Genomic DNA, 24,792 nt, shown 5'->3' on the forward strand with positions numbered 1-24,792 from the left:
AGCCTACAGTTTACACTTCCTTTTCCTTCGACTGCAGTGAGATATTCTCCTGCTGGTCTTCCTTCCCGTTTCTAGCGTCCTTTTCTGTGGCTCACTCATAGGGAGCTTGCCTTCGCGGCCTGCTCTTGGTCCTCTCCTCACTCCTCTAGGCGATACTTCATCCTCACGGCACAGCTTCAACCACCTGCCTTTCAATGATAAATCCTAAGTATTTCTAGTCCAGATCTTTCTCCTGGGTACAAATTTTTATATCCAACGTGCCCTAAATTTACCATCCACAGAAAGAAACATCCTTTTCACAAATGGGTCCTTGGCTTTATTTTAACAGGTACACTTAATAAAGGGTACCAAACTCCAAACCATCTGCTAAGCTAGAACCTGTGTGTATGTAAGACGCTCCTCTCTTACATATCCCATCAGCCACAAGATTCTGTCTCCTCTTCACATCTGTCTCCTCCTCCCTGGTCCCACCATCACCACCCTAGTTCAGCCCTCGTCCTGACTCGTCTGGACTGCCATGCTGTGCTCAGCTGCATCCAACTCTTTGCGACCCGTAGACTGTAGCCCGCCAGGCTCCTCTGTCCACGGGATTCTCCAGGCAAGAACTACTGGAGTGGGCAGCCATTCTCTTCTCCAGGAGAACCTCCCAACCCAGGGATCAAACCCAGGTCTCCTGCACTGCAGGTGGGTTCTTTGCCATCTGAGCCACCAGGGAAGCAGGACCCCTCCCACGGAGCTCTCTCCCTCTGCCGTCGCCTTTCCAGCCTCGACCCAGCAAGCTCCTGTCCTTAGGATACACTTCTGTTCACTATGGAATCCCCAGGCATGTTTCTCTTTTTTTTTTTTTCCAGAAAAACATCTACTTCTGAATTTTTTTTTTTTTATACATTTCAGTGGGTTTTCCCCAGGCATGTTTCTCGAACAGCACGGACTACTCAAGAGCTGCACTTCTACTTTTCTGCCTCCTTCAGCAAACAATAAGAAATTTGAGACAGAGATTTCTTTGTCCTCTGTATCTCCAGGGCTTAGCGCAGTGCTTGACTTACAGTAGCCTCTCCATAAACACTTATGAAGTAAATAAATAAATGAATGAAATGAAATGAATGAGAGAAGTAAAATTAGAAAGTTGTTATATTTCAATTTTATTAATATCACACTTCCCTGGTGGCTCAACTGGTAAAGAATCCACCTGCAATGTGGGAGACTGGGTTTGATTCCCTGGGTTGGGAAGATGCCCTGGAGAAGGGAAAGGCTACCCACTCCAGGATTCTGGCCTGGAGAATTCCATGGACTGTGGAGTCCATCGGGTTGCAAAGAGTTGGACACGACTGAGTGACTTTCACTTTCTTTTCACTGCTAAGGTAAATAATATTTTATTGCTTTAAAATACTCCTTTTAAAAAGTCTAAGTTGAAAAAACAAGACACATATTCGCCATAAGAGTTAACACTCTTGTGTAATAAAACACTATAGTGTTTAATGTAAAGGAAGAATACATCAGAGTAAAGAAATAATTTGTAATCTTCATGATTACATGAACACCACATGAACATGAAACATCCTTCTATACTCTTGGGCTGAAGATTACTAATACATAGGTTTTAATGAACTTGACAAATAGCATGTGTTCACAACAATTACACTTTGCTAAGGTATTTCAGGTAGTGGCCAAGAGAAGGAAATACTATTAACTTTGAAATTACTGGAGAATGGGGTCTGTTTTTAAATTAGGTGTTATTTAGATTAGGTTCATGAATTTTCTTCTGGCAATTTATGAAACCTTAGTGGAAATGCATTCACAATATACAGGAATAAATAAAATGAACACACACATGTGCAGGGCACCACAAGCTACAGTCTGTAGCCAAGTTTTATAGACTCAGGAACTGTGACGGAGAAGGCAATGGCACCCCACTCCAGTACTCTTGCCTGGAAAATCCCATGGATGGAGGAGCCTAGTAGGCTGCGGTCCATGGAGTCGCTAGGAGTCAGACACGACTAAGCGACTTCACTTTCACGCATTGGAGAAGGAAATGGCAATCCACTCCAGTGTTCTTGCCAGGAGAATCCCAGGGACAGGGGAGCCTGGTGGGCTGCTGTCTATGGGGTTGCAGAGTCGGACATGACTGAAGCGACTTAGCAGCAGCAGGAACTATAAATCATTTTTTTACACCTTTATAAAGGATTGTTTTAAAAATATATTTCCTTGGCTCTGTGGGGTCTCAGCTGCGGCATGTGGAGTCTTCGCTGCACCATGCAGGATCTTTCCTTGTGGTGCATGGACTCTCTAGTTGCAGCACACGGGCTCTCTACAGTGTGCGGGCTTAGCTGCTCCCAGGCAAGGGGGATCTAAGTTCCCCAACCAGGGATAAAACCCACATCTGCACTGCAAGGCAGATTCTTAACCGCTGGACCACCAGGGAAGTCCCAATACGGTTATGTTTAAAAAATAGGAAGATGTTCAACAGAGACCACATGTATCATGCAAAGCCAAAAATAGTTAATATACAGCCCTTTAAAGAAAAACTTTGCTGACCCTTTATATACATCATTTCTTAGGTAGAAAAGCCCATTAGTGCTCATCAGATTCTCAAAAAAGTAAGTGCCCCCCTCCTCCCCCACCAAATGATTAAGAATCACTGGAAAGGAGAGAGGTCTTTTTCAATTTTTAATATTCTAATTAACATATTCCCTACATTTTGATGCAAGATAACAAAGGATTCACCGAACACAGAATAATATAACTTGAATTTACATAGCCAGATCTTGCCATTTAAAATGCCTAATTATCACACTAAAAAGTCAGTCTGAAATAACACAGAAATTTATTTAGAATCAGCTTGTGAACTTTCAAACCTACTAGTGTCTTCTTACCTGAAGTCCTTTTATAAAGTTTTGAATTGAGAAATCATGATACAAAAAGATGTTGGTCAGAGTCTGCAACACTTTTTCACTCAGCTTAAACGGAAACTGAGTTGTAAGAAGAAGCTGAAGGACAGAAAAGGCAGGCAGGACATACTCCCCGTTAGTGTGCTCTTCACAAACATCAAGTAAATAACGAGGCAAAAAGCGATCCTGTAACACAGTACCTATGAGAGCCGTACCAGTAGCTAGACTTTCTGTAGGACAAATATCGACCAAAACTTTAAAATAGTTTATAAAAACAGTAACAACAGAAGTAGTTATTCATTCTACATCTTCAAATCAAAGATGTCCATCTTCCTCCATCCAATTCCTCATTTGTAAAAGTTATAAAAATATCGCCTATACAATCTCTTTTCTCCCTTCAGAAGTCACTGAAGAAGCTGTAGGCTTTGGAAATTTTTATTATTTGGTAAGATTTCTTTTTCATCTATGCACAGTAATGAAGAGTAACACATTCAGTAACACTGCTGAATGAGAAACCTAAAATTAACAGGTGTCTATTTAAAAATTATTAAATTGGTAAATTTGTATCACTCAGCTAATTTTCAATGGCTGCACTGAAGATTTTAAATCTGAAAATGAAGTCATACTAGGCTTTTCAAACTGAAGCAGAGTTATAGAAGGCCAACTGAATTTGGTCACAACCAAGCAACTTTAAATACTGTAGCTGGAAAATTTCCCTCAGCTGTCAGTGGATACCACCTTTAAGGGGAAAAAATGTCAAAGTGGTTATTAGATAAGTGGGAGGTCATTATGAGTTTAAGTTACACAGCAGCTCAAAGCACTTCTTCAAGGAGCTGAGCTCAGCGACAATTCACAGACGGTCAATACTAAAGAAGAGCATTTCCACTCAGGTAGAAGCAGAAAGCTGAGCTCTGGGAATACCTTAGTACTTACTTTTTGTCATGAGCAGCATGACAGGAAAGAGTCCATGAAAACTCCAAATCATTTAACATAAAATGTAAGTGTCAAAACATTGCTACTGTTACTCGGGAGTCATTAAATTCTGTAAAAATTTATTTTAAAAACCTGTAATTTTCCATTGAGTAATGACTAGTTAATAAGTAGGTAGATATAGAAAGATATGATTGCTTTTTCCATAAAGCTTCTATTTTAAGTGACGAGACCAAACTATACATTATAAAATAAATAAAAATACTAAAACATGTGTAGGAACATATACAATATCATAGTGAGACATACAGAAATTTATCACTAACGTTTATATTTATAATCTACTCTCGGAAGTTTTCTTTTCATCCTATTGCACTGGTACAAGTTTTTCTTTTTACCTTATCAAGTACTGTAGTCAGGTGCTCCTTACAAGACAAAGACTGGAATAGTTCTATACACAACAGAGATGATACCGCATGAGGAAGCAGCCGATGGATGACAACAGGAGATGTGGCAATTCCAAAAATGAGTATTAGTGGAAATTCATGGAGATGTTGACTAGTTTTCAAAGGAAATTACAAAAATGGAAAGTCTTTAGCAAATATATTTCAATACATTATTTTAAAATAAGACCACCTTTATTTAATGCCTACTTTATAACACATTGCTAAGGAAGATCATTCTAAATAATAAAAAATTTTAGGTCATTCATTTTCCTCTGTTATGGGAGCACAGAACTAGCTATTTCCCAGACATTTCAGCTCTGAAATCAATCTATTTAATAGATCCTCTCATTTTAGTAGTAAGAACATGGTGGTCCAGAGAGACCGACTGCTTCCCTCTTAGGTTATACAAAATCAAGTGTTAAAAGAAGTGTCAGATACTACTCAAATTCTCATCCGAAGTTTGAGCCACACCTAGTCTTCCTCATGGTTAGACATCTAGCCTAAGAGTTCAGTAACACGAAGCTCACTAATGTATGGACATTTCTACACACTATGTCATCCCGCCATAATAGCTAAGCTTTAGAAAAATTTTCTTAAAAACATGTAAGATATTTTTAATGGACATAATTTAAAATGTTACATACTTTCCCTGCATTCTTAACTCACACTCGCTGAACATGATTTATTCTTAGCATTACCAGGACGAACACAAACGCCTTGCGCAGACCAGAGCGGCAGGGCTCCTTAGAGCTCCTTAGATCAGAGCCCTCTGCATCGAGGCTGGGGATTTTGTCTGTTCCCTCCTACTGGCTACTGCTTCTCACTCTTCTCCCGGTATGCAGGTCTCCTTTCACGGTATAAAGTGCTAGAACTCTATTACTGCTTAAGTTTTCCCTTCTTACTTTCAATAGTAAAAGCAGTCCCAAGTCTGAATTCCAAAAAGTACAGCTTTTATATCACTATTCTGTACTGTGCATTTTTTCAGCATGTTAAATCTGTTCAGTGTCAACATTAAGAGAAGTCTTAAGAATCTGGAAATCTTAGTTTCAAATGGGGGGTGGGGGAAGGTCTATCAAAGTAAGAATTATATTAATATTAGTAGATTCTCACACAATATAGGTTTATGCAAATATAGCTGTAACTATTAAGCAAGTTAACATACAGAAGATGCCAATATAAATTACATCGAAAAAACGTACCATGAGAAAAGCATGTCACTGGGTTTTTAAATAGGGTTAAGTTATTTTAATTCCAAGTCTCACAGGATTGTCTTGAAGTTCCAGTAAGATCCTAAGTTGTTTCTCATTAGAAACCCATATAAAATAATGTTATTTAAAAAAAATTTCTTGCTCAGTAGAGACATGTGTAACTCAGACCTTCTAAGTGGAAAGGTATCAGAAAATAAGACAAGAACAGCTCAACCTGGAGTAGCTCATCCATCTAGCGGGCAGGTAAGAAACCCACAGCCTCGGGAGAGAAACGACATTTCATTCTGCTTTATCATTCTAATAAAAGCTGGCTAACTTGCCTTTTGAGTCTCATTTTTGGATCAAAAAGCACATGAAAATCTGATAGGAGGTTTTAAACATTCTATTTTATAAACAATTTGAAACCATAATCCATTAGCATCAAAATGAAGATTAAACTGCTATGCATTTTCTCTGCAAAAGGTTGTTTTTTGAGTTAAAAATTACAAGTCTTCTTAATAAAAAGTTTTGTGAAAAAGCCAGAAGATACGCCATCTACCTGCTGATAATGATAAAATCTTGGAGCACTTTTGTGGTGAAGCTTTCCGTATCCTTTAGGATAAGCACAACAGGAGGAGGCTGACACTGGCAAGAAGAAGTCCTCTTTCTCCTAAGCATTTTGGAGTCTGCCTTCTTTCGAGCCATGGTGGAAACAGAGAGTTAAAAGTAAGCTTCACCACCCAAACAATGCTATAAGGCCACAAGTTGATATACTGTCCTTCATATTTCACAGTAACATTATTTCTTTTATTTCTCCCACATAATAAAGAGAAATTCATTCCAACAGTTATTAGCAGTATCATTCTGTGTCTGACATGGGAATAATAACCAAGAAGAAAAAAAATTCAGTAAAATCTATAACTCATGTGAAATATTTATATTTCCTGCTGTCTGAGAAAATGACAAGAAAAGCATGTGGAGAAGAGAATATTTTCTATAAAATTGATTTTTCTGTTCATAGAATGTTATATTTTGCTTTGCTTAGGGGAAGAACCAGTGTTTCTAATTAAAAACTATAATGAGGAACACTACTTGCTGCTCCACTATTGTGAAATTTCAAGTTGAAAAACATCTTAAATATCATCTGACCCAATCCCAACTTTTAAAGATTTCTGACCTAAATCTCAGGCAGTATTTGATTTCCAGAAACAAACTGTGGATCAAATTAACATATTCTGGTAAACATTCAGTCAGTCAGTCAGTTCAGTCGCTCAGTCGTGTCCGACCCTTTGCGACCCCATGAATCACAGCACGCCAGGCCTCCCTGTCCATCACAAACTCCTGGCCGGAGCTTACTCAAACTCATGTCCATCGAGTCGGTGATGCCATCCAGCCATCTCATCCTCTGTCATCCCCTTCTCCTCCTGCCCCCAATCCCTCCCAGCATCAGTACCAGTTTAATAAATGAAGTTTAATAAACTTCATTTATGATGACTTCAGCAAATACATTCAGCAGAAAATGTTACTACAGTAACTTTTCCCATACTACCGGGCTACAACAGCATCATAAACTAAGACTGTGGCTTTTATGGTGCAGTTATTCATGAATCATCTAGGTTACTCAGTTTCACCAGAGATGTCATGGTAGAATGAAACTTCTATTTATAGTATCTGCCTGTTAAACATACTTTACTTACAGAGCATTTATTCCTCGAGAACGCCAAACAGGGAACACATGAGATTTATACATTATGTGTGTGTATATATATCTGTGTGTGTACCTCTTGATGAAAAGTGAAAACGGAGAGTGAAAAAGCTGGCTTAAAACTCAACATTCAAAAAACGAAGATCATGGCATCAGGTCCCATAACTTCATGGCAAATAGATGGGGAAACAATGAAAATAGTGAAAGACTTTGTTTCTACGGGCTCCAAAATCACTGCAGATGGTGACTGCAGCCATGAAATTAAAAGACGCTTGCTCCTTAGAAGAAAAGCTATGACAAACTTAGACAGCATATTAAAAAGCAGAGACATTACTTTGCCAACAAAGGTCCATCTAGTCAAAGCTACAGTTTTTCCAGTAGTCACGTATGGATGTGAGAGTTGGACTATAAAGAAAGCAGAGCACCGAAGAACTGACACTTTTGAACTGTGGTGTTGAAGAAGAATCTTGAGAGTCCCTTGGACTACAAGGAGATCAAACCAGTACATCCTAAAGGAAATCAGTCCTGAATGTTCACTGGAAGAACTGATGCTGAAGCTCAGACTCCAATACTTTGGCCATCTGATGCAAAGGACTAACTCACTGGAAAAGAACCTGATACTGAGAAAGATTGAGGGCAGGAGAAGAAGGGGATAACAGAGGATGAGATGGTTGGATGGCATCACCAACTCAACTGCCATGAGTTTAAGCAAGCTGCAGGAGTTAGTGATGGACAGGGAAGCCTGGCGTGCTGCAGTCCATGGGGTTGCAGAAAGTTGGATACGACTGAGTGAATGAACTCAACTGAATATATAAATATGACTATTCCTCATCAAACAATGGGTACTGAAAGCATAGTTCTACTGCACAAAATTAAATGACGAGGAACCCAAGAGATAATATATTAAAGTTAAAGCCACTGTCATAGAGATAGAATCTGCAGCAGAACAAATTCCTGATGCTGTTTTGTCATTAGATGACATTCTCCCACAAATAAAATGACCCTCTAAGAAACTAAAAACTAGGCTGCATGTCGATAGAAGAAAACTTCTAGATTCTAGTAACCTTAGGAAAAACAAGTAGCTACTACTAAATTAGCTACCTAGTGCTGCATAAACATATCCTTATTAGATGAAAACAGTGCTAATTTCACTATAATTCCAAGTCTCTTCAATCATATGCCAATTTCTTGGCAAAAAAAAAAAAAACTGTCAGTTTACATTTACCTGTGTGACACTCATATACCAAGCGGAAAGAGAATCCATTGAATAATGTACATTTTTCTGGGTGACCCGATCACTTTCTTTTTCTTTGGATTGCACATCTACTTTGCAGTCCATCAACTGTGAGACCAGCTTTTGCAAAAAATGTTTCATATCTACAGAATATAAAACATAAGAAAGAATATTCCCTTAAAACAAATCTAAGACACCTGAAACTTTTTGATTACTATCTCAGTAGAACAACATTTAACACATTAACTATTAAGGTTCATTAGTATCCTCTCCTTAATATTTAAATTTTATTAATTCAGAGTAATACTAGGAGAAAGTTTGTATTTATTTATTGTAACGAAAGTGTTACCTAAGCAAACGTGTAAACATGAAAACTACAAATTCTATCAGGAATAATATACATTTAAATTACACTGGACAGCAAAAGGTTTTTAACAAAAAGAGATCAACAGTATTATTTACCTAAGTTATTTTACTGATTGAACTCTTCCTCATAATCATTTATTTTTTCGTGGCCATCCTATGCGGCACGTGGGGTCTTAGTTCTCTGACCAGGGATCAAACTCATGCCCCCGGCATTGTAAGTGTGCAGTCTTTAACAACGGACCGCCAGTGAAGTCCCTGTAGTCATTTTAAAGATGTCCTAAGGACTTTTACTTAATTTCAAATAGTATATGAACATGAATATAACCACTTAAAGCCCTCTGTCAGTCCAAATCTAAGCACATTTGATTCTATTAGTGTCTACATCCTTCATGATTTAATGGCTCCACCGAGATTAGCTCTGGCAATGGACTATTTTTTTTACACCGTGGTGGTCTTTCAAAGTGGGATGATACAATGATTTGAGGCTGTAAATATGAGCCTATGTATGTAGTCTCTTCTCTGTTGGGTTAAATAAGAGTTCCTCAGTCCTCAATTCTCAACTTCCTGTTCCAAACTGTCCAAGTTATTAAAATTTTACTGGCTTCAGGAACACATCTTGGGAAGTGCCTGAACTATCACTGGTAGTGAAGCTGATATGATAGGGGTAGGGCCAAAACAAACTGAACAAAATTGGTCAAGGCTCTTGCAAAAGTCAAGGTTACTCTGAGAGGCACTAAAAAACCTCATCCTGCCAGAAGTGTGGTGCCACGCTGTTCCCACAAATTAAAAAGGACAATGAAAGCGGGGGACAGAAAAGGATGGAGAAGGTCTGTAACATCTTATCAAGGTTGTTAGAGCATTTATTTTACCTGGACAATCTTTAGCTTGCAATGAGACTACATAAGGAGTGACATTACTCTGAAGGACTTCTGTCAGACTTCTGAGTGTTAAATCATGATCTGTTACATTCACACCTATGGGATAATAAACCAATATTATACCATCATTTTTATTATTAATAATTTAACAGTAAGAAAAGCAACTTCACATGCCAAGTGAATTACTAAGTAAAACATTTTCAAAACATGATTAATGATAGAAACTAAGAAAATATACTACATAAATGAAAAGATCTCCATTAAAAACACATACAAAGAGGCATGCACTATACTTGTCAGGAAAGGTATTTAACACAACTCTTCTTTAAGAAAAAAAGCAACAAAAACTACTGGAGATGTGTAATTGACCCTTGAAAACATCTTAGGAGGAATTTCAAACTCATAAAGAGCTTTTAAAATAATCATTCAAAAATAAGGCCCTTAGTGTGACCCTAACTTAACAACTGAGGAGAATCCAAACATTAATACTATTAAGTGATCACAGGAAAATACAGAAGATGAGTTGAGCTATGTTGATTTTTGAGGGAAAAGTCTAAAAATAAATTAAAACTTTGGGTTCTTTAAAAATTTATTGTATCTCTGGTTCTCATTTCCACAAATCAGTTTTGTGCTCTGCATGCAGTTATCAGAGTTGACTGGCCATTCCCCGACTACTTTGGAAAAAAAACATTCTATACACTGATAAGTTCCCTAACGTCACAATCTGTGATTTCTAGACAGTGCCTTGATGCTTAGGCAGGTTCCAATATCAGACATTGGGAAACAGCTTGAGACTTGCTACTATAAAACTTCAACGGCTTGGAAGGAAAAAAAAAAGTTCCGAGTTATCCAGACCACCAGTAAGCAATTTTTTTACCAGCAAACAAATGAAAATGTTGGCAGGCTATTTTTAAATGGATGTATTTCTGATCCTCTGAGTACAGATATCAAAATGACATTTAGCATGCATTACGGCCTACAAATGTAACAATGCATCTCTGAACAGAGTTGGGAGTTTAATAAAACAATGGTTTATCTTTCACTGACTGCCTTCATTAGCTACTTAACACTAGTTCCTTAATAGATTTGTCTACCGGAAACATGATAATCAACAATGTCTTTAATTGGAAAAATGTTCTCCTCAGACCCCTGACTTTATCACACAACCATGCATCAGACAAACAGATTCAAGGGATTAGATCTGATAGACAGAGTGCCTGAAGAACTATGGATGGAGGTTCCTAACAATGTACAGGAGGTGGTGATCAAAACCATACCCAAGAAAAAGAAATGTAAAAGGCAAAACGGTTATCTGAGGAGGCCTTACAAGTAGCTGAGAAAACAAGAGATGCAAAAGGCAAAGGAGAAAAGGAAAGATAAACCCATCTGAATGCAAAGTTCCAAAGAACAGCAAGGAGGGATAAAAAAGACTTCCTAAGTGATCAATGCAAAGAAATAGAGAAAAAGAATAGAATGGGAAAGACTAGAGATCTCTTTAAAAAAATTAGAGACACTAAGGGAACTTTTCATGCAAAGATGAGCACAATAAAGGACAGGAATGGTATGGACATAACAGAAGCAGAAGATATTAAGAAGAGGTGGCAAGAATATACAGAAGAACTATACAAAAGAGATCTTAATGACCCAGATAACCATGATGGTGTGATCACTCACCTAGAGCCAGACATCCTGGAGTGCGAAGTTAAGTGGCCCTTAGGAAGCATCACTACAAAGCTAGTGGAGGTGATGGAATTCCAGTTGAGCTATTTCAAATCCTAAAAGATGATGCTGTGAAAGTGTTGCACTCAATATGCCAGCAAATTTGGAAAACTCAGCAGTGGCCACAGGACTGGAAAAGGTCAGTTTTCATTCTAATCCCAAGAAAGGCAATGCCAAAGTATGCTCAAACCACTACACAATGGCACACATTTCCCATGCTGGCAAAGTAATGCTCAAAATTCTTCAAACTAGGCTTCAACAGTTTATGAATCAAGAACTTCCAGATGTTCAAGCTGGATTTAGAAAAGGCAGAAGAACCAAAGATCAAATTGCAACCATCTGCTGGATCATAGGAAAAGCAAGAGAATTCCAGAAAAACATCTATTTCTGCTTTATTGACTATGCTAAAGCCTTTGACTGTGTGGATCACAACAAACTGTAACAAATTCTTCAAGAAATGGGAATACCAGACCACTTGATCTGCCTCCAAAGAAACCTGTATGCAGGTGAAGAAGCAACAATTAGAATCAGACATGCAACAATGGACAGGTTCCAAATTGGGAAAGGAGTACGTCAAGGCTATATATTGTCATCCTGCTTATTTAACTTTTATGCAGAGTACATCATGCAAAATGCGGGGCTGGATGAAGCACAAGCTGGCATCAAGATTGCCGGGAGAAACATCAATAACCTCAGATATGCAGATGACAGTACCCTTATGGCAGAAAGTGAAGAGGTACTAAAGCGCCTGTTGGTGAAAGTGAAAGAAGACAGAGAAAAAGCTGGTTTAAAACTCAACATTCAGAAAACTAAGATCATAGCATCTGGTCCCATCACTTCATGGGGAAACGGTGTAAACAGTGAGAGATTTTTCCTTCTTCCAAAATCACTGCAGGTGGTGATTGCAGTCACAAAATTAAAAGACACTTGCTCCTTGGAAGAAAAGCTACACCAAACCTAGACAGAATACTAAAAAGCAGAGACATTACTTGGCTGACAAAGGTTCATATAGTCAATGCTATGGTTTTTCCAGTAGTTATGTACAGATGTGAGAGCTGGAACATAAAGAAGGCTGAATGGCAAAGAATTGATACTTTTGAACTGTGGTGTTGGAATAGTCTCTTGAGAGTCCCTTGGACTACGAGGAGATCAAACCAGTCAACCCTAAAGGCAATCAGTCCTGAATATACACTGGCAGGACTGATGCTGAAGCTCCAATACCTTGGCTACCTGACGCAAAGAGCTTACTTATTAAAAAAGACCCTGGTGCTGGGAAAGATTGAGGGCAGGAGAAGGGGAGGACAGATGATGAGATGGCTGGATGGCATCACCTACTCAATGGACACGATTTGAGCAAGCTCCGGGAGATGGTGAAGGACAGGGAAGCCTGGCGTACTGCAGTCCATGGGGTCACAGAGTTGGACGCGGCTGAGCGACTGAACAGTAACAGCCAACTATCAGGCCGCATAACCTGGCAGGAGAGAAACTGAACACCCAACAGCACACGCCAGCCATCACTGGGCCTCAGTTTCTCATCAGTAAATGGAAGGGGTTTAAAACTAAAACGCACTGAAAAACTGGTCCACGGCATTACAACAACCATCTGCTGGAGTTTTGTTACTCAGGGTGGTCCCGGGATTGGCAATATGGGCATCAGCCGGAAGCTTGTTAGAAATGAGCAAGCTTAAATAACCAGCAAATAAGTCTGGCCCCACCCTAGGCTTATTAATGAAAATCTGTGTTTACTAAGATCCCTGGAGATTATTTGTAGGTACATTAAAGTTTGAGAGGTACTGCCCTGAATATCAGGAATAATATTTAGGTAATGAACAGTGTTAGAGGCAGTATTAAATAATAGAATTAATTTCTTATCTGAGAGCTCACTAATATAAATACCTTGACTAAATACTAAATTGGAAATACAATGAAGAGTATGTTTGGAATCCAAATAAATCCAACTCTCCTTTCAAAAGGAATGAAGAATATTTGCTAATATTCCAAAGAATTTTTTCCAATATCCTGCATTCCAGATGTTTAATTAAAATGAGATATTAGTGATGGATACTTAAGAACCTAAAAAATTTGCAATCTGCAGTCTGAAAATAACATATATATTTCATCCAACCTCCCTGTCCAAACAATTAATATTAACACAATATTACAAAATTTTTAAAAATAAGCACAGGGAAATAAAATTAAGGTCAGAGTAATTTCACCGAAGATATGACTTAAAAAATATAAAAGTCACATCTATCAATATACTGATAGTTTATTACTGAATTCAAATCTCATATTAAAATAACTAATGAAGAAAGAGTAATAGTAATACAAATTTATTGCCCCTTCATTTTTCTGACAAAAAGCTGAGGAGGGTACTAACCCTTGGTCAATTCCTTTTAATTTACAGATGTATGATTAATGTAAGAACACTCAACTGGTTTTCAAAGTATGCAAATTTTGATCAATGTAATTATGCAAATAAAAAAGACAAAACAAGTTTATCAGAACAGGTGATTCCCTACTATTCTCAACAACAAAACCACTTTTTACAAAAAACAAACACACATATTTGTACCTAGAACAAGAGCAGCAGTTGGAATTTCTCTGAGTTTTATTTGACAGCTCCAGTCTTTAGAATTCTTCTGGAGCCCAGAATGAGATGTTTGCAGAAATTCAATGAGACTGTCAAATAGGTTTTTATTTAATTCCTCCTGTAGTCGCTACAAAGAAAACACAAAACTTCACAAATTATTTTTAGCAGTAATCTGATACATCTTTCCAAGTCTGAGAAAGAAAACTGTCATAATTTCAATTCCAAAGATCACATGTAAAATGATTATTATACGAAATTAAAAAATTTTTCTCCTTAAATATCCAGTGAATAGTGTTTTGGATTCTTTCCTTTAAAAAATGTCATTTATTCATTCAACAAGCATTTTCTAATCACCTTACAAGTGAAAAAAATCTCTTCCCCAAGAAAAGAGAAGAACTGAGCTAGAACACTTAACGATTAAATTAAAATACACTGTTCCAATATTGTTTGAGCCAAAGCACCAAGGAGGCGACGCAGGAGGTGACGGTGGATGAAAAACATGAAGAAGGAAGAGGAATGGGCAAGGAGAAGGCAAGCAAGGAGGAAAGCACCAGGCATCTGGGGAACCAAGACAGCGAAGCATAAGGAGCGTGAGAAGTGGCCAGGAACGAGACTGGACAACACACTCAAGGGACAGACCAAGGAAATGCACATCTGACGCTGAAGCCTTAGGATTCTGTCCTGTGGGGAGAACCATTAAAGGGATTTGGGGCAGAGGTATGATTAAATCGGGTTAAGAAGTGTTAATCTGGTCAATCTGTGAAGGCCAGATTAGAGGGATCACAGGAGCTGTACTGGTGGGGCTGGAAAACCCCTGCAGCCTGGCATACGGCTGGACCTGCCCAAATCCTATTGGGATTTGGCCAATGGTGGCACAGGGGTAAGCAACAGACCTGAAGGGTTTGACGTCAGAGGCAGGGACATCAGTTAAGAGGATACATGACCATTCAGATTTTTGAAACTAGAAACCATAAATCCAAACTGCTTCAAGGGTCCCACAGAATACAGGAAGGAGCAAAGCCATCAGGCGGAAAGCAATAGAGGGTGGTGGGAAGCAGTAATAAACTGGAAGTACATAACCCTGTCCCCTAAAGACACAAAGAACAAGAAATACAATCCTGTGTGGTCGAACAAAACAAGTACCCTCAAGACGTTAGTCCCACATCTACAAATCTGCTATAGGGGAGAAACTTTTCAGAGCAGAAATATTAAGAACATGGCAACTGAAAAGGGGGATGAGAGAATGAAGTAGTTTAGAATTAGCTTGATTTCTTAAATGTGTAACTGAATGGATAATTTAAATAGAGTGCTACTATTTATACTCAAACATGTGTATTACCACATGTAAAACAGATGAGCAGTGCAAGTTCAATGCATGAAGCAGGGCACTCAAAGCCAGCACTCTGGGACAACCCAGAGGGATGGGGAGGGGAGGGAGGTGGGACGTGGGTTGGGACGTGGGACACATGTACACCCATGGCTGATTCATGTCGACGTATGGCAAAAACCACCACAATATTGGAAAGCAATTAGCCTCCAATTAATTTTAAAAAGTGCCACTATTTAAAAGTAGTGAAGATATGAAAAGGGCCTATGCACTAGGAGCCACCACTGTAAACATACATCCCAATACCTGAAGCTAGGCTTAATACCTGAAACAAGGGTGTTGAGGTTTGTTTTAGGGTGTACGTATTATGCTTAACCAAGATCAACTATACGTCATCAATACTCTTATAAATTGGTAGAAAGTAAAATGGGAAGCCAACAAACATGAGATGTATGATATTAAAGAAACATTAAATTATTTAAAAAAATAAAAGGGATTCACCTCAGTTTCAGATTTCATCTGCTGCCATATTAACTGGTAAGTTTCAAAGCGAAGCTTACTGTCCTCAGATGCATTTTCCCCTTTATTAAAATAGTCCTCTAAAAACACAGAAAGAAGTCAGTCAGTTTCTTTTTTACATGGTAACACTTAGGAAATCTCTGTGCAAAATCACACAGGAAGTGACAGGACTGAATTTTTTAATAAATATTAGAAGTATATATATTTTAGAATAAGATTCAGTATCCTTTATATTTTATTTACATCTATATTTTTACTATACTAATGGTATTTGTAAGTTCAAAAATCTTTTTAATTTTGATTGTATTTCTATCATTTTTTAAAATTTTCTAACAGTTTATTTAATGGTTTTGGTTTGAGGTACATACATTTAGTATTAACATACTTTCTCTATTTGCTCTTATTATAAGGTTCTGTATACTTCACATATCTGAACTCTCCTTTATTAAATGATTCTCACTCATTTAATTCTCCTTTACGAAATGATTCTCCTTCATTTTTCTGCTACTATTCTTTCTTTCTACTTTCATTCATTCAATTCTCATTCATTTAACTGCTACTATTATTCTTTGTTCAGCTGAAATAGTATAGCATAGCTTTTTATTTAGTCTGCATTTTACATCCTTCTTGAATGTTTTCCTCTAAATGGTTAGCGATTTATCAACATGCTATTTATTGCAACGGTTTTCAAACTCTTTAAACCATGATCCATACTAAGGAACACATTTACATCATAATCCAATACACGTACATCTATGAAAAACAAAAGGTCCTATAAAAGTACTTTTCATTTTCACGTGATAGCAAACATTTTCCAACATGTTTTTTAAAACTGTCAGGACCCACTAAATTGATTTCATGATTCACATTTGGGTTGTAAACTTTCAGTTTAAAAAATACTCACTTATTGAAAAATCTATCCTTTCTCCCACCAATGTAAGATGCCCTTATGGTCTGAATACTTACAAATACACTTGAAACTGTTTTTGAACTTCTTTTGTTCTACCAAATCCAACTCTGCTGCTGCTGCTGCTGCTAAGTCACTTCAGTCGTGTCCGACTCTGTGCGACCCCATAGACAGCAGCCCACCAGGCTCCGCCGTCCCTGGGATTCTCCAGGCAAGAACACTGGAGTGGGCTGCCATTCCTTCTCCAACTCTACTCCTGTACCAATTCTGAACTCTTAATTATTGTAGCTGTGTAGTACATTCTAGTATCAAATAGATCCAGCTTCTTCCTACCACCATCAAACATCATTCTCTTTCAAAAAAATTTAAGACATTCTTTCAAATTAATTTTGTCACTTCTCAAAAACAATTATACTGGTGTTTAACTGGATAAGTAAAATCTGTAGACTGACTAGGGAAGAAGTGATATTTTTAATATGCTAAAAAAAATTCACATCCCGAAATACTACAGGTCTCTTTTTTAATATCTGAATATGTAAAATATCCAAATATTTTACATGCCTTATAGTTTTCCACTTTTCTTCCTATTTCCTGTTGTTTACTGATATTTTATTGCAATAGCTAGAAGTGTCATGGTATTAAAAAACAACTGGCAAAGTACATCTTTTTTTCTGATTTCACTGAGGTGCTGCTAGTATCCTCTGAACAAGTTTTGAAGTTAACTGATAGTTTGGAATAGAAATTTTCTTTCAAGTTGAGGAACTCTTCCTTCTGTTACTTAGTTTTTGATAAGTACTGATTTTTAAAATTTATCGAAAGCCTTAGAATATACTGAAGTTATCATATGGTAAAAGTATAGACAAGATTACAGAATACAAATGCAAACCAAATAAAAGCAAGAAGATACATGATTATTAAAAGATAAAACATAATAACACAGGTCACTAAATAGAAAAAGCTATTTTATTTATTTCTTAAATTTATTTTTTAATTGTGAAAAAGTCATTTTAATTTGAAGAGTAGAAGCATGTAAAACATTAAAGTGGTATATCAAGATATTACTTTTTTATGCTACATCAAAATATATAATTTTAACTATTAGAATTTGGAGGGAAAAAACAGCAGTAGGACACTTTAACCCGCTGTCATTTATAGATCTGGTAGGTAAAAAGTTAAAAAAGTAAGTACTAAGAGGAGCTGAAGACAGCAAGCTCTCCCTGTTGACAGGTTCCTTCCCACTCCTACTCTAGACGCTTCGCTGGGATGGACACCCCCTGCAGAGCCAGGCCTGCTGCCTGGCCCGCCCCCTCCAGCTCCTGCCCAGGTGCCTTACAGACGTGCAGCCATCCGCGCGACGCTGAGGCGAGGGGGAGGTACCACCCTTTTATACATACACGCCCAAGTGTCTTCAAGCCAAGGGGACAGATGGTGAGGAATGCAGAGCATCTTCCTACTTCTTCAGGCAATTTATTTCAAGAACTGAAGCCAGCAAAAGCAAGTGCTAAAATTTGTATTTGTTTTCCTCATTTCTGCTCCACTTATAATCAGGGTCAATTCCCCCTAAGAATTTCATATTAAAACAGTATCTGTTTGCCTTTAATCACCACATACATACCAAAAAAAAAAAAAAAAACCACCTCAAGTACTTCAAAGTTCAAACTATACAATTATACATATTAGCTTTACTAATACTAAAAATCTTTAAACAAATCTTAGTAACTTACAGCTGAAATTCAACACAGAAAGTTCTAAGCAAAAACTTGCCTCATATTATGAGACGGTATTAAGTAGTGGTTAGACCGTAAGCTCTGGAATCAGCTTGATTTCAAATCACAGCTCTGCCACTTGCTAGCACTATCACTGAGAAAGTTCCTTCTAGTCTAAGTATCGTCACATACTTTAGTGGAGATAACAGTCTAACACTTATTTCACAGTTTGCTGAGAGGATTAAACAAATCAACACGTGTGTGTCAGTCGGTCAGTCGTGTCCAACTCGCAGCCACCCCATAGACGGTAGCCCACCAGGCTCCTCTGTTCACAGGATTTCCCAGGCCAGAATACTGGAGTGGGCAGCCATTTCCTTCTCCAGGGGATCTTCCCCACCCAAGGATCAAACCCCAGTCGTCTGCATTGCAGGTGGATTCTTTACAGACTCGGGCACCAGGGACGCCCAGCTAGTCTCAAACTGAAGGATTAACACTTTTAAGGTCTACTTTCTGGGATGATTTAGAAAAATCCAATTTTATGTATTTGAGCTGTTTATTTTCTTAGTCAAACAATAGGACAGTCCAGTTTTTCTTTTCTAATACGAAATTAGTGCATGAGTATACTTAACTGCACATAATTTTCCCATCAGAATGAATCTTCATAGTACTGAATATTGAGTGGAAATACTCAATATGCCTGAGAGGAGCTTTTAAAAAATACTAACACCTGGGTCCCACTCCCAAAGATTCTGATTCAGTTGGTCTGGGATAGGGTTTGGGCATCAGTGTTTTTAAGAAACTCCCCAAGCTGAAATATGAATAAGGGCGACAGGCTGTACCACTGTCAGCTTGCTAGCTGTGAAATTGTACTAAAGGCACGAGACATGCTACCACAGGGTAACTGAGAGCTCAAGGGAACTCGCTCCACTTTTTCCTACAGCTGCACATGAATCTGCAATTATACTGAGAAAATAATCTGTTTTTTTTTTAAGTTCCTCAAGTGATTCTAATCTTGGGACTTCCCTGGGGGTCCACTGGTTAAGACTCTGTGCTCCCAATGCAGGGGGCCCAGGTTGGATCCCTTCTTAGGGAACTAGATCCCACATGCTGCAATTAAGAATTCAAATGTGGCAAATGAAGATCCTGTGTGCCACAACTAAGACCCAGAGCAACTAAATAAATACATAAAAATAACTAATTATCATCTGCAGCCCCAATTGAGAACGAGTGCCATAAACATTTTCTGACTGATAACAACATCTTGAATTGTTTGAAGCAGTCAAGTCTTCTAACTTGACCACTAAACAGATATCTGGATATAAATAGAAGAAGAGGGAGTATTTTTTTTAATAGTTTAATTTTATTGAAGTATAACTTACAAATAAGAAAATCTGCCCAGTTAACAGTTTGGTACGCCCTAACCCAGGTGTACACTTACGTAACCATCCTATCCAGAGAACATTCCCATCACTCAGGAAAATCCCTCTGGCATTTTTGCAGTCAACTCTCCCTACCTCATTCCAAGAAATCACTGGGACTTTTAAGACAATCTCTTTTGAAGAACGGTAACCCTTCGAAGGAAATTTCAATTTGTCTTGTGAAGGTATATTTGGATCCTCTTTTAGATTAGAGCCTAGGGCAGTGCTAACCACTTTGTCCTATGCCTTCAAACATAACTGCTGTATCAACACGGTAAGTGAAGCAAGCTCAGGCAAGAGAATTACTAATGCATTAAGAGTTAGGTTAGTTCAGACTTGAGGGAGGAAAACTAACAAGTCTCATATTAAGATATTTTACCTATTGGCACAGAGATCTTTCTCTTCTTGAAGTTTGGCTTAAACACAAAGCAACCCTACAAAAAAGACAGAGAAAACGGCATAAAGTCCAGGCAGACAAGGAACAGACAAGTCTGACCAACATCGTATTTAATGAACAAACAGGTTTTTTAAGGCATTTCTGTAAAGTGCTAAGAAATCATCTTTCTTCAATCTGAATTATAGAAGGAAAATTCTTAAACAACAAAGGAATTACACATTTCTTTCTCCTCCCTCCCATGGGAAGCTCTTCTTTTGATTTTACTCTTTGAGACCTAATGTAAGAGAAAAAGAAAATAAAAACTGATGAAATTTAAACCCATTAAAGCTCCATTTTTATAAAACCTAGTGAAAAAAGAACATTAATACGAACATTAAGATGATAAAAAATACGGACACCTTCCCATCTCTAAAGAAATATTCATTATTTAATTAAATTCCAAGTATCTAGAACCTTGGCAGGACACAGACAATTCTGGCTACTGATTCACCTTACATATCTTTCTTCATCTGAAAAAATCCTTATTCATTTATCCATTAAAGTTAGACTCAAATTCACCTGCTTTGGGAACCCTTTCCCAATTTCTCTAATCAGAAGAATTATTCCTTCCCCTAACATCTCACAGTACTTGCATATCTTTATTTTGCTTTGTTTTAAATTATTTTCACTCTGTAAGATAGCTATTTATGGGTGTCTCCCCAGTTAGTAAGCGCCTTCAGAGTACAGACTGCATTTATAGCTCATAACTGCATTTATAACTCATAATATTTATAACTCATAACTGTCTCCCCAGTGTTTAGGGTAGTGTTAACATATACATTAGGCAATCAGTATACAAAAATGGATGAATGCTCGTCAAATAATTTTTTTGGTAATTTCCTAGCTACACTGAGTGTCATATTATTTGACTAGTGATACACAGGCCCCAAGCTGCTGGTCCTGTTTGTTCTGCAATCCTAAAGCTGTATCATGGACAGCTTCTTCAAGATTTCCATTTCTATGAAAAATGAAAGAAATACACCTAGGAAAAGCCATCTCAGGATAGATCCAAGGAGTGCTGTACAAATATAAACTGGCCATGTGAATTGTTGTTGAGTCGCTAAGCTGTGTCTGACTCTTTTACGACTCCACGGACAATAGCCCGCCAGGCTCCTCTGTTTCATGGGATTTCCCAGACAAGAATACTGGAGTGGGTTGCCATTTTCTTCTCCAGGGAATCTTCCTGACCCAAGGATTGAACCCATGTCTCCTGCATTAGCAGGCAGATTCTTTACCACCGAGCTACCTAGGAAGCAGGGTCCAAAATAAGAATTGTGTCTTGGACAACTGTATCTGCAACTAATGGAACGATTTAAAATACACAAGTATTTTTAATTTTTTGTTTTTTTTTTTTTTTAAGAAAAATCTTTTGGTGCCATGGCAAGCTTGTCACTGCCTCCTTTCTATAGCCGCCTGCGATTCGGGAGCAGGAAAAGGAACTATGAAGGAGTGAGATATGAAGAGCCCTGGGAATGGATCCTAATATATGGCAGTGGGAGTAATATCATTGTTCACTTTGAACTACTGATCAAGAAATGGTGCTGGAGATGGAAGGAGATGGAAGAAGACGGGAGGAAAGCCAATAGCCAGAAAACATGACAAGGAAAGAGAAGTTTAAAGAAAAAAGGAAGATGGCAGTTCCATAAACCAATGAAACAGTCCTTAAAGATTCTCATTTACACAAGGTGTCCTTCATAATTATGTTAATACAAGCATCTGTTATGTCATAAATGCTTTCCTGAAAAAAGAAAAAACCATAAACCTCTCACAGTCCTGCAAGATATACAAAAACAGGAAAAGCTTAAGCAACAAAAAGGATGAGGGGACAGACCACTCAAAACCTATGGAACCAACAGGAAAGAAATTCAAAAAAGGGGATTTACGTATACGAATAGCTGATTCATTTGTTGTACAAGGACAGGACTTAGCAACTGAACAACAGAAACTAACAGAACATTTTAAAACAACTATATTCCCAATAAAACTTTTTTAAAACCTATGGACTTTATAACCAGGGCAAAATACAAACAGCATCAACCCTAAAAAAAAAAATACTAGCAGTGACAGCTCTTTTGGCATTTGCATCTAGCATCACAGTCGCTCATACTTAGTATGCTTAAATCCTACGGTTTGTAGTTTTTCCCAAATATGTAGTCTTGCAAAGTACTGAGTCTCATAATTTTATTCTAATGTAGTTTTAATCAAAATTAAAAATTAAATCCATGGTATATCCTTCATTAATTTACTGTTTGTACGGAAGAAAAGTCTTTGCAACTATATCTGCATTCACAGGTTTATCACATAACTTAACTTTCAGGAGCTTCCAGCTGTACTCCTAATATTACCAAGCGGCACTTAAGTGTCTAAAGAGGCACTAAAAGAATTTTCTGTAATGATGAAAATATCTGCGTCTATTTTGTTTACCACTTGTACCTCGGTACCTAATAGCGTTTGGAGCACAATAAACAAGAGAAGGAAAAAAGAGGGCAGACTAGGGCACATCCTCCCGGGATCCGACCTCCACAAAACAAAACTTAAAACCTCCTCCGAGGCGAAACACTAAAGCATTTCGGCGTTTTCGCTCCCCAAGCAAAGTTGGCCTCCACTAGACGCAGAGCAAAGATGCCTCAGCTCCGCCCGCCGCTCCTTCCCCTCGAGCCAGGACAACTGGACAACGTAACCTCTGCTTCATCGCTCCTCCACAAGAGAATGAGGCAGCTATGGAGTCCTAGTGGGCGCCCGCCCCCACATACCTTGGACACCGAAGAGGTGGCCATGGCTGCAGCAACCCGTGGAACTCCAGATGCACTCGGGATTTCCCGCGCTCCCTCGCGGCAGCGGGGCAGAGGTCAGTAGCCGGCCACGCTGCTGCTTGATTGGCTGGCAGCAGCCGTCGGGGCGGGCTTCCGGCGCGCGGAGGCGGGGCGTGCGGAGAAGGGAGGAGCGAAGTCCTGGACCTTCCAGCTGGAACCCGCTTCGTGGAGTAAGACATGGCGTGCGGTTTCCGCAGGTCCATCGCCAGTCAGGTACGGGCCCGGGAACTGGCATATGGTGGACCCCTGAGCCACCAAGCCCTTTCACTGCTGCGAGCCGGGAGGCCGCGCGGGTTCTGCTGATATCCTGTTCGTTTTTCCCGCCTGCTTTCGGCTTTCAGGAGGTGCTGGAGCGGCCGAGGCAAACCCCGTCGAGGGTTGAGCCTGAGGCCCAGATCAGTTTTCAGGGTGAAAAGCCTGGAAAGGCGCACATTGCTTCGCTCGCTGCTCACTGTGCTTTCCCTGGAAAGAAAGTCAGTGGGCCATGCCTAGACCCTCTAGAAGTCAGAGGTCCGTTCTCTTAGTGTAGTTGATGATGGATCTGAATGTCCGTTTTGAAAAGAGTTAACTTCAAAACTAGTCATTTCTCTTGCAGTCATTTTGAATGCCAGTCCTAGCGTTATTTTCGGTAATTCCAAATATAACTCCCTATTTTTCTTGATTCTGAGGCACATTGTTCCTGGAAAACAGTTTGCCCCTGGAGGGGTGTAGGGGCAGAAGAGGCAGCCAAACCAAAGATGAGAAGGAAGGGTTTAAGCACCTCAGACCCAAAGCTGAGAGTAAATGGAATATGGGTTCTTTCCCGGCATGGCTCCAGGGTAACTTGAGAAACAGTTGTATGAACTGGTTGCTGCAGTGCAGTGTGTAACCACTGTGTTAAAACCATGTGTGCAATGCTGAGGGAATATGGAGAAGACCTCTTAGTGTCAGAGAAGGCTTTGTGGAAAAGGTGTTGTTGCGGAGAGGTTGAGTAGAAGTATACTAACTGAGGAGTGAGATCTTGGTGGGGATAGGATTTTTCATGAAGAGCATGCCCGTGGACGCATGAGAGAGCGTGGCATGCTCATGAAACCACACTATTTGGGTATGACTGATTCTTCAGGATATACCTCTGATGCTTACTTCAGCAAGTTCTTTTGATTCTGTTTTCAAAATAATATCTTGAATTCATCCACTCTTCTCCCATTGCTGCTGTTCCTTCTGTCCCCCATCCCAAGCCAAACTACCATTGTCACCTGCATCAGCTACTTACAGCCGCATTCTGCTGGGTCTGTCTCCATTGTTGCCCTCTCTCCAATCCATTCTCTGTAGCAACAAAAGTGACTTCTAGAGCATAAATCAGATCACTTATCTGTTTAAAAAACTACACAAACTCACTGTCAGAACCTTAACATCTTTCTTTCCAACAGTAATTCATGCCACTCTAGCCCTTCTTTCTATAGGATTGTAACCACACTGTAATTTTCTTGTTTTCCAACCTAGTAAGTACTTTGCATTGCCATCACATTCGGATTGCATAGATTATTCCCTGTGCTTGAGGAAATGCACTTTGTACCATGACTTCCTATACTAGATGGAAGTTGCACAGAACAATAGTTTGTAATCTATGTGCATCCTTTTCTATTCTGTACTGCTTCATTTTTCCCCAAAAATGCTGGTTGGAACTCACCGAATTTATTCCCGACTGACAACCTATAGTTTGATGAATACGTCCTCCAGT

General features: G+C 38.8%; 2 protein-coding genes across 12 annotated transcripts in view; one reads left to right on the forward strand and one right to left on the reverse strand.

Moving 5' to 3' along the window:
- ORC3 (origin recognition complex subunit 3) overlaps positions 1–23,100 on the reverse strand; it is a 64,101-nt gene extending 41,001 nt beyond the window's left edge. For 2 of the 5 annotated variants that reach the window (XM_061131963.1, XM_061131962.1), the window contains exons 1-9: positions 23,013–23,100; positions 20,203–20,257; positions 15,775–15,872; positions 13,929–14,073; positions 9,626–9,730; positions 8,382–8,533; positions 6,011–6,144; positions 4,217–4,376; positions 2,874–2,987 (exon numbers count right to left, since the gene is read on the reverse strand). In XM_061131963.1, coding sequence (XP_060987946.1) covers positions 2,874–2,987; positions 4,217–4,376; positions 6,011–6,144; positions 8,382–8,533; positions 9,626–9,730; positions 13,929–14,073; positions 15,775–15,872; positions 20,203–20,257; positions 23,013–23,036 — 987 coding nt within the window. In that variant the 5' untranslated portion in view covers positions 23,037–23,100. The remainder of the gene's footprint in view (positions 1–2,873; positions 2,988–4,216; positions 4,377–6,010; positions 6,145–8,381; positions 8,534–9,625; positions 9,731–13,928; positions 14,074–15,774; positions 15,873–20,202; positions 20,258–23,012) is intronic. The other 3 variants (XM_061131965.1, XM_061131964.1, XM_061131966.1) reach the window with 2 other exon arrangements.
- Positions 23,101–23,189: 89 nt separating this feature from the next.
- RARS2 (arginyl-tRNA synthetase 2, mitochondrial) overlaps positions 23,190–24,792 on the forward strand; it is an 84,112-nt gene continuing 82,509 nt past the window's right edge. For all 7 annotated transcript variants that reach the window (XR_009690938.1, XM_061131571.1, XM_061131570.1 and 4 more), the window contains exon 1: positions 23,190–23,285. Coding sequence is in view for 6 of the 7 variants with exons in the window: in XM_061131571.1 (XP_060987554.1) it covers positions 23,250–23,285 (36 nt within the window). In the remaining variant the exon portion in view is untranslated. The remainder of the gene's footprint in view (positions 23,286–24,792) is intronic.

The sequence above is a fragment of the Dama dama genome, chromosome 28 (genome assembly GCF_033118175.1).
Source record: "Dama dama isolate Ldn47 chromosome 28, ASM3311817v1, whole genome shotgun sequence".
Classification (NCBI taxonomy): domain Eukaryota; kingdom Metazoa; phylum Chordata; class Mammalia; order Artiodactyla; family Cervidae; genus Dama; species Dama dama.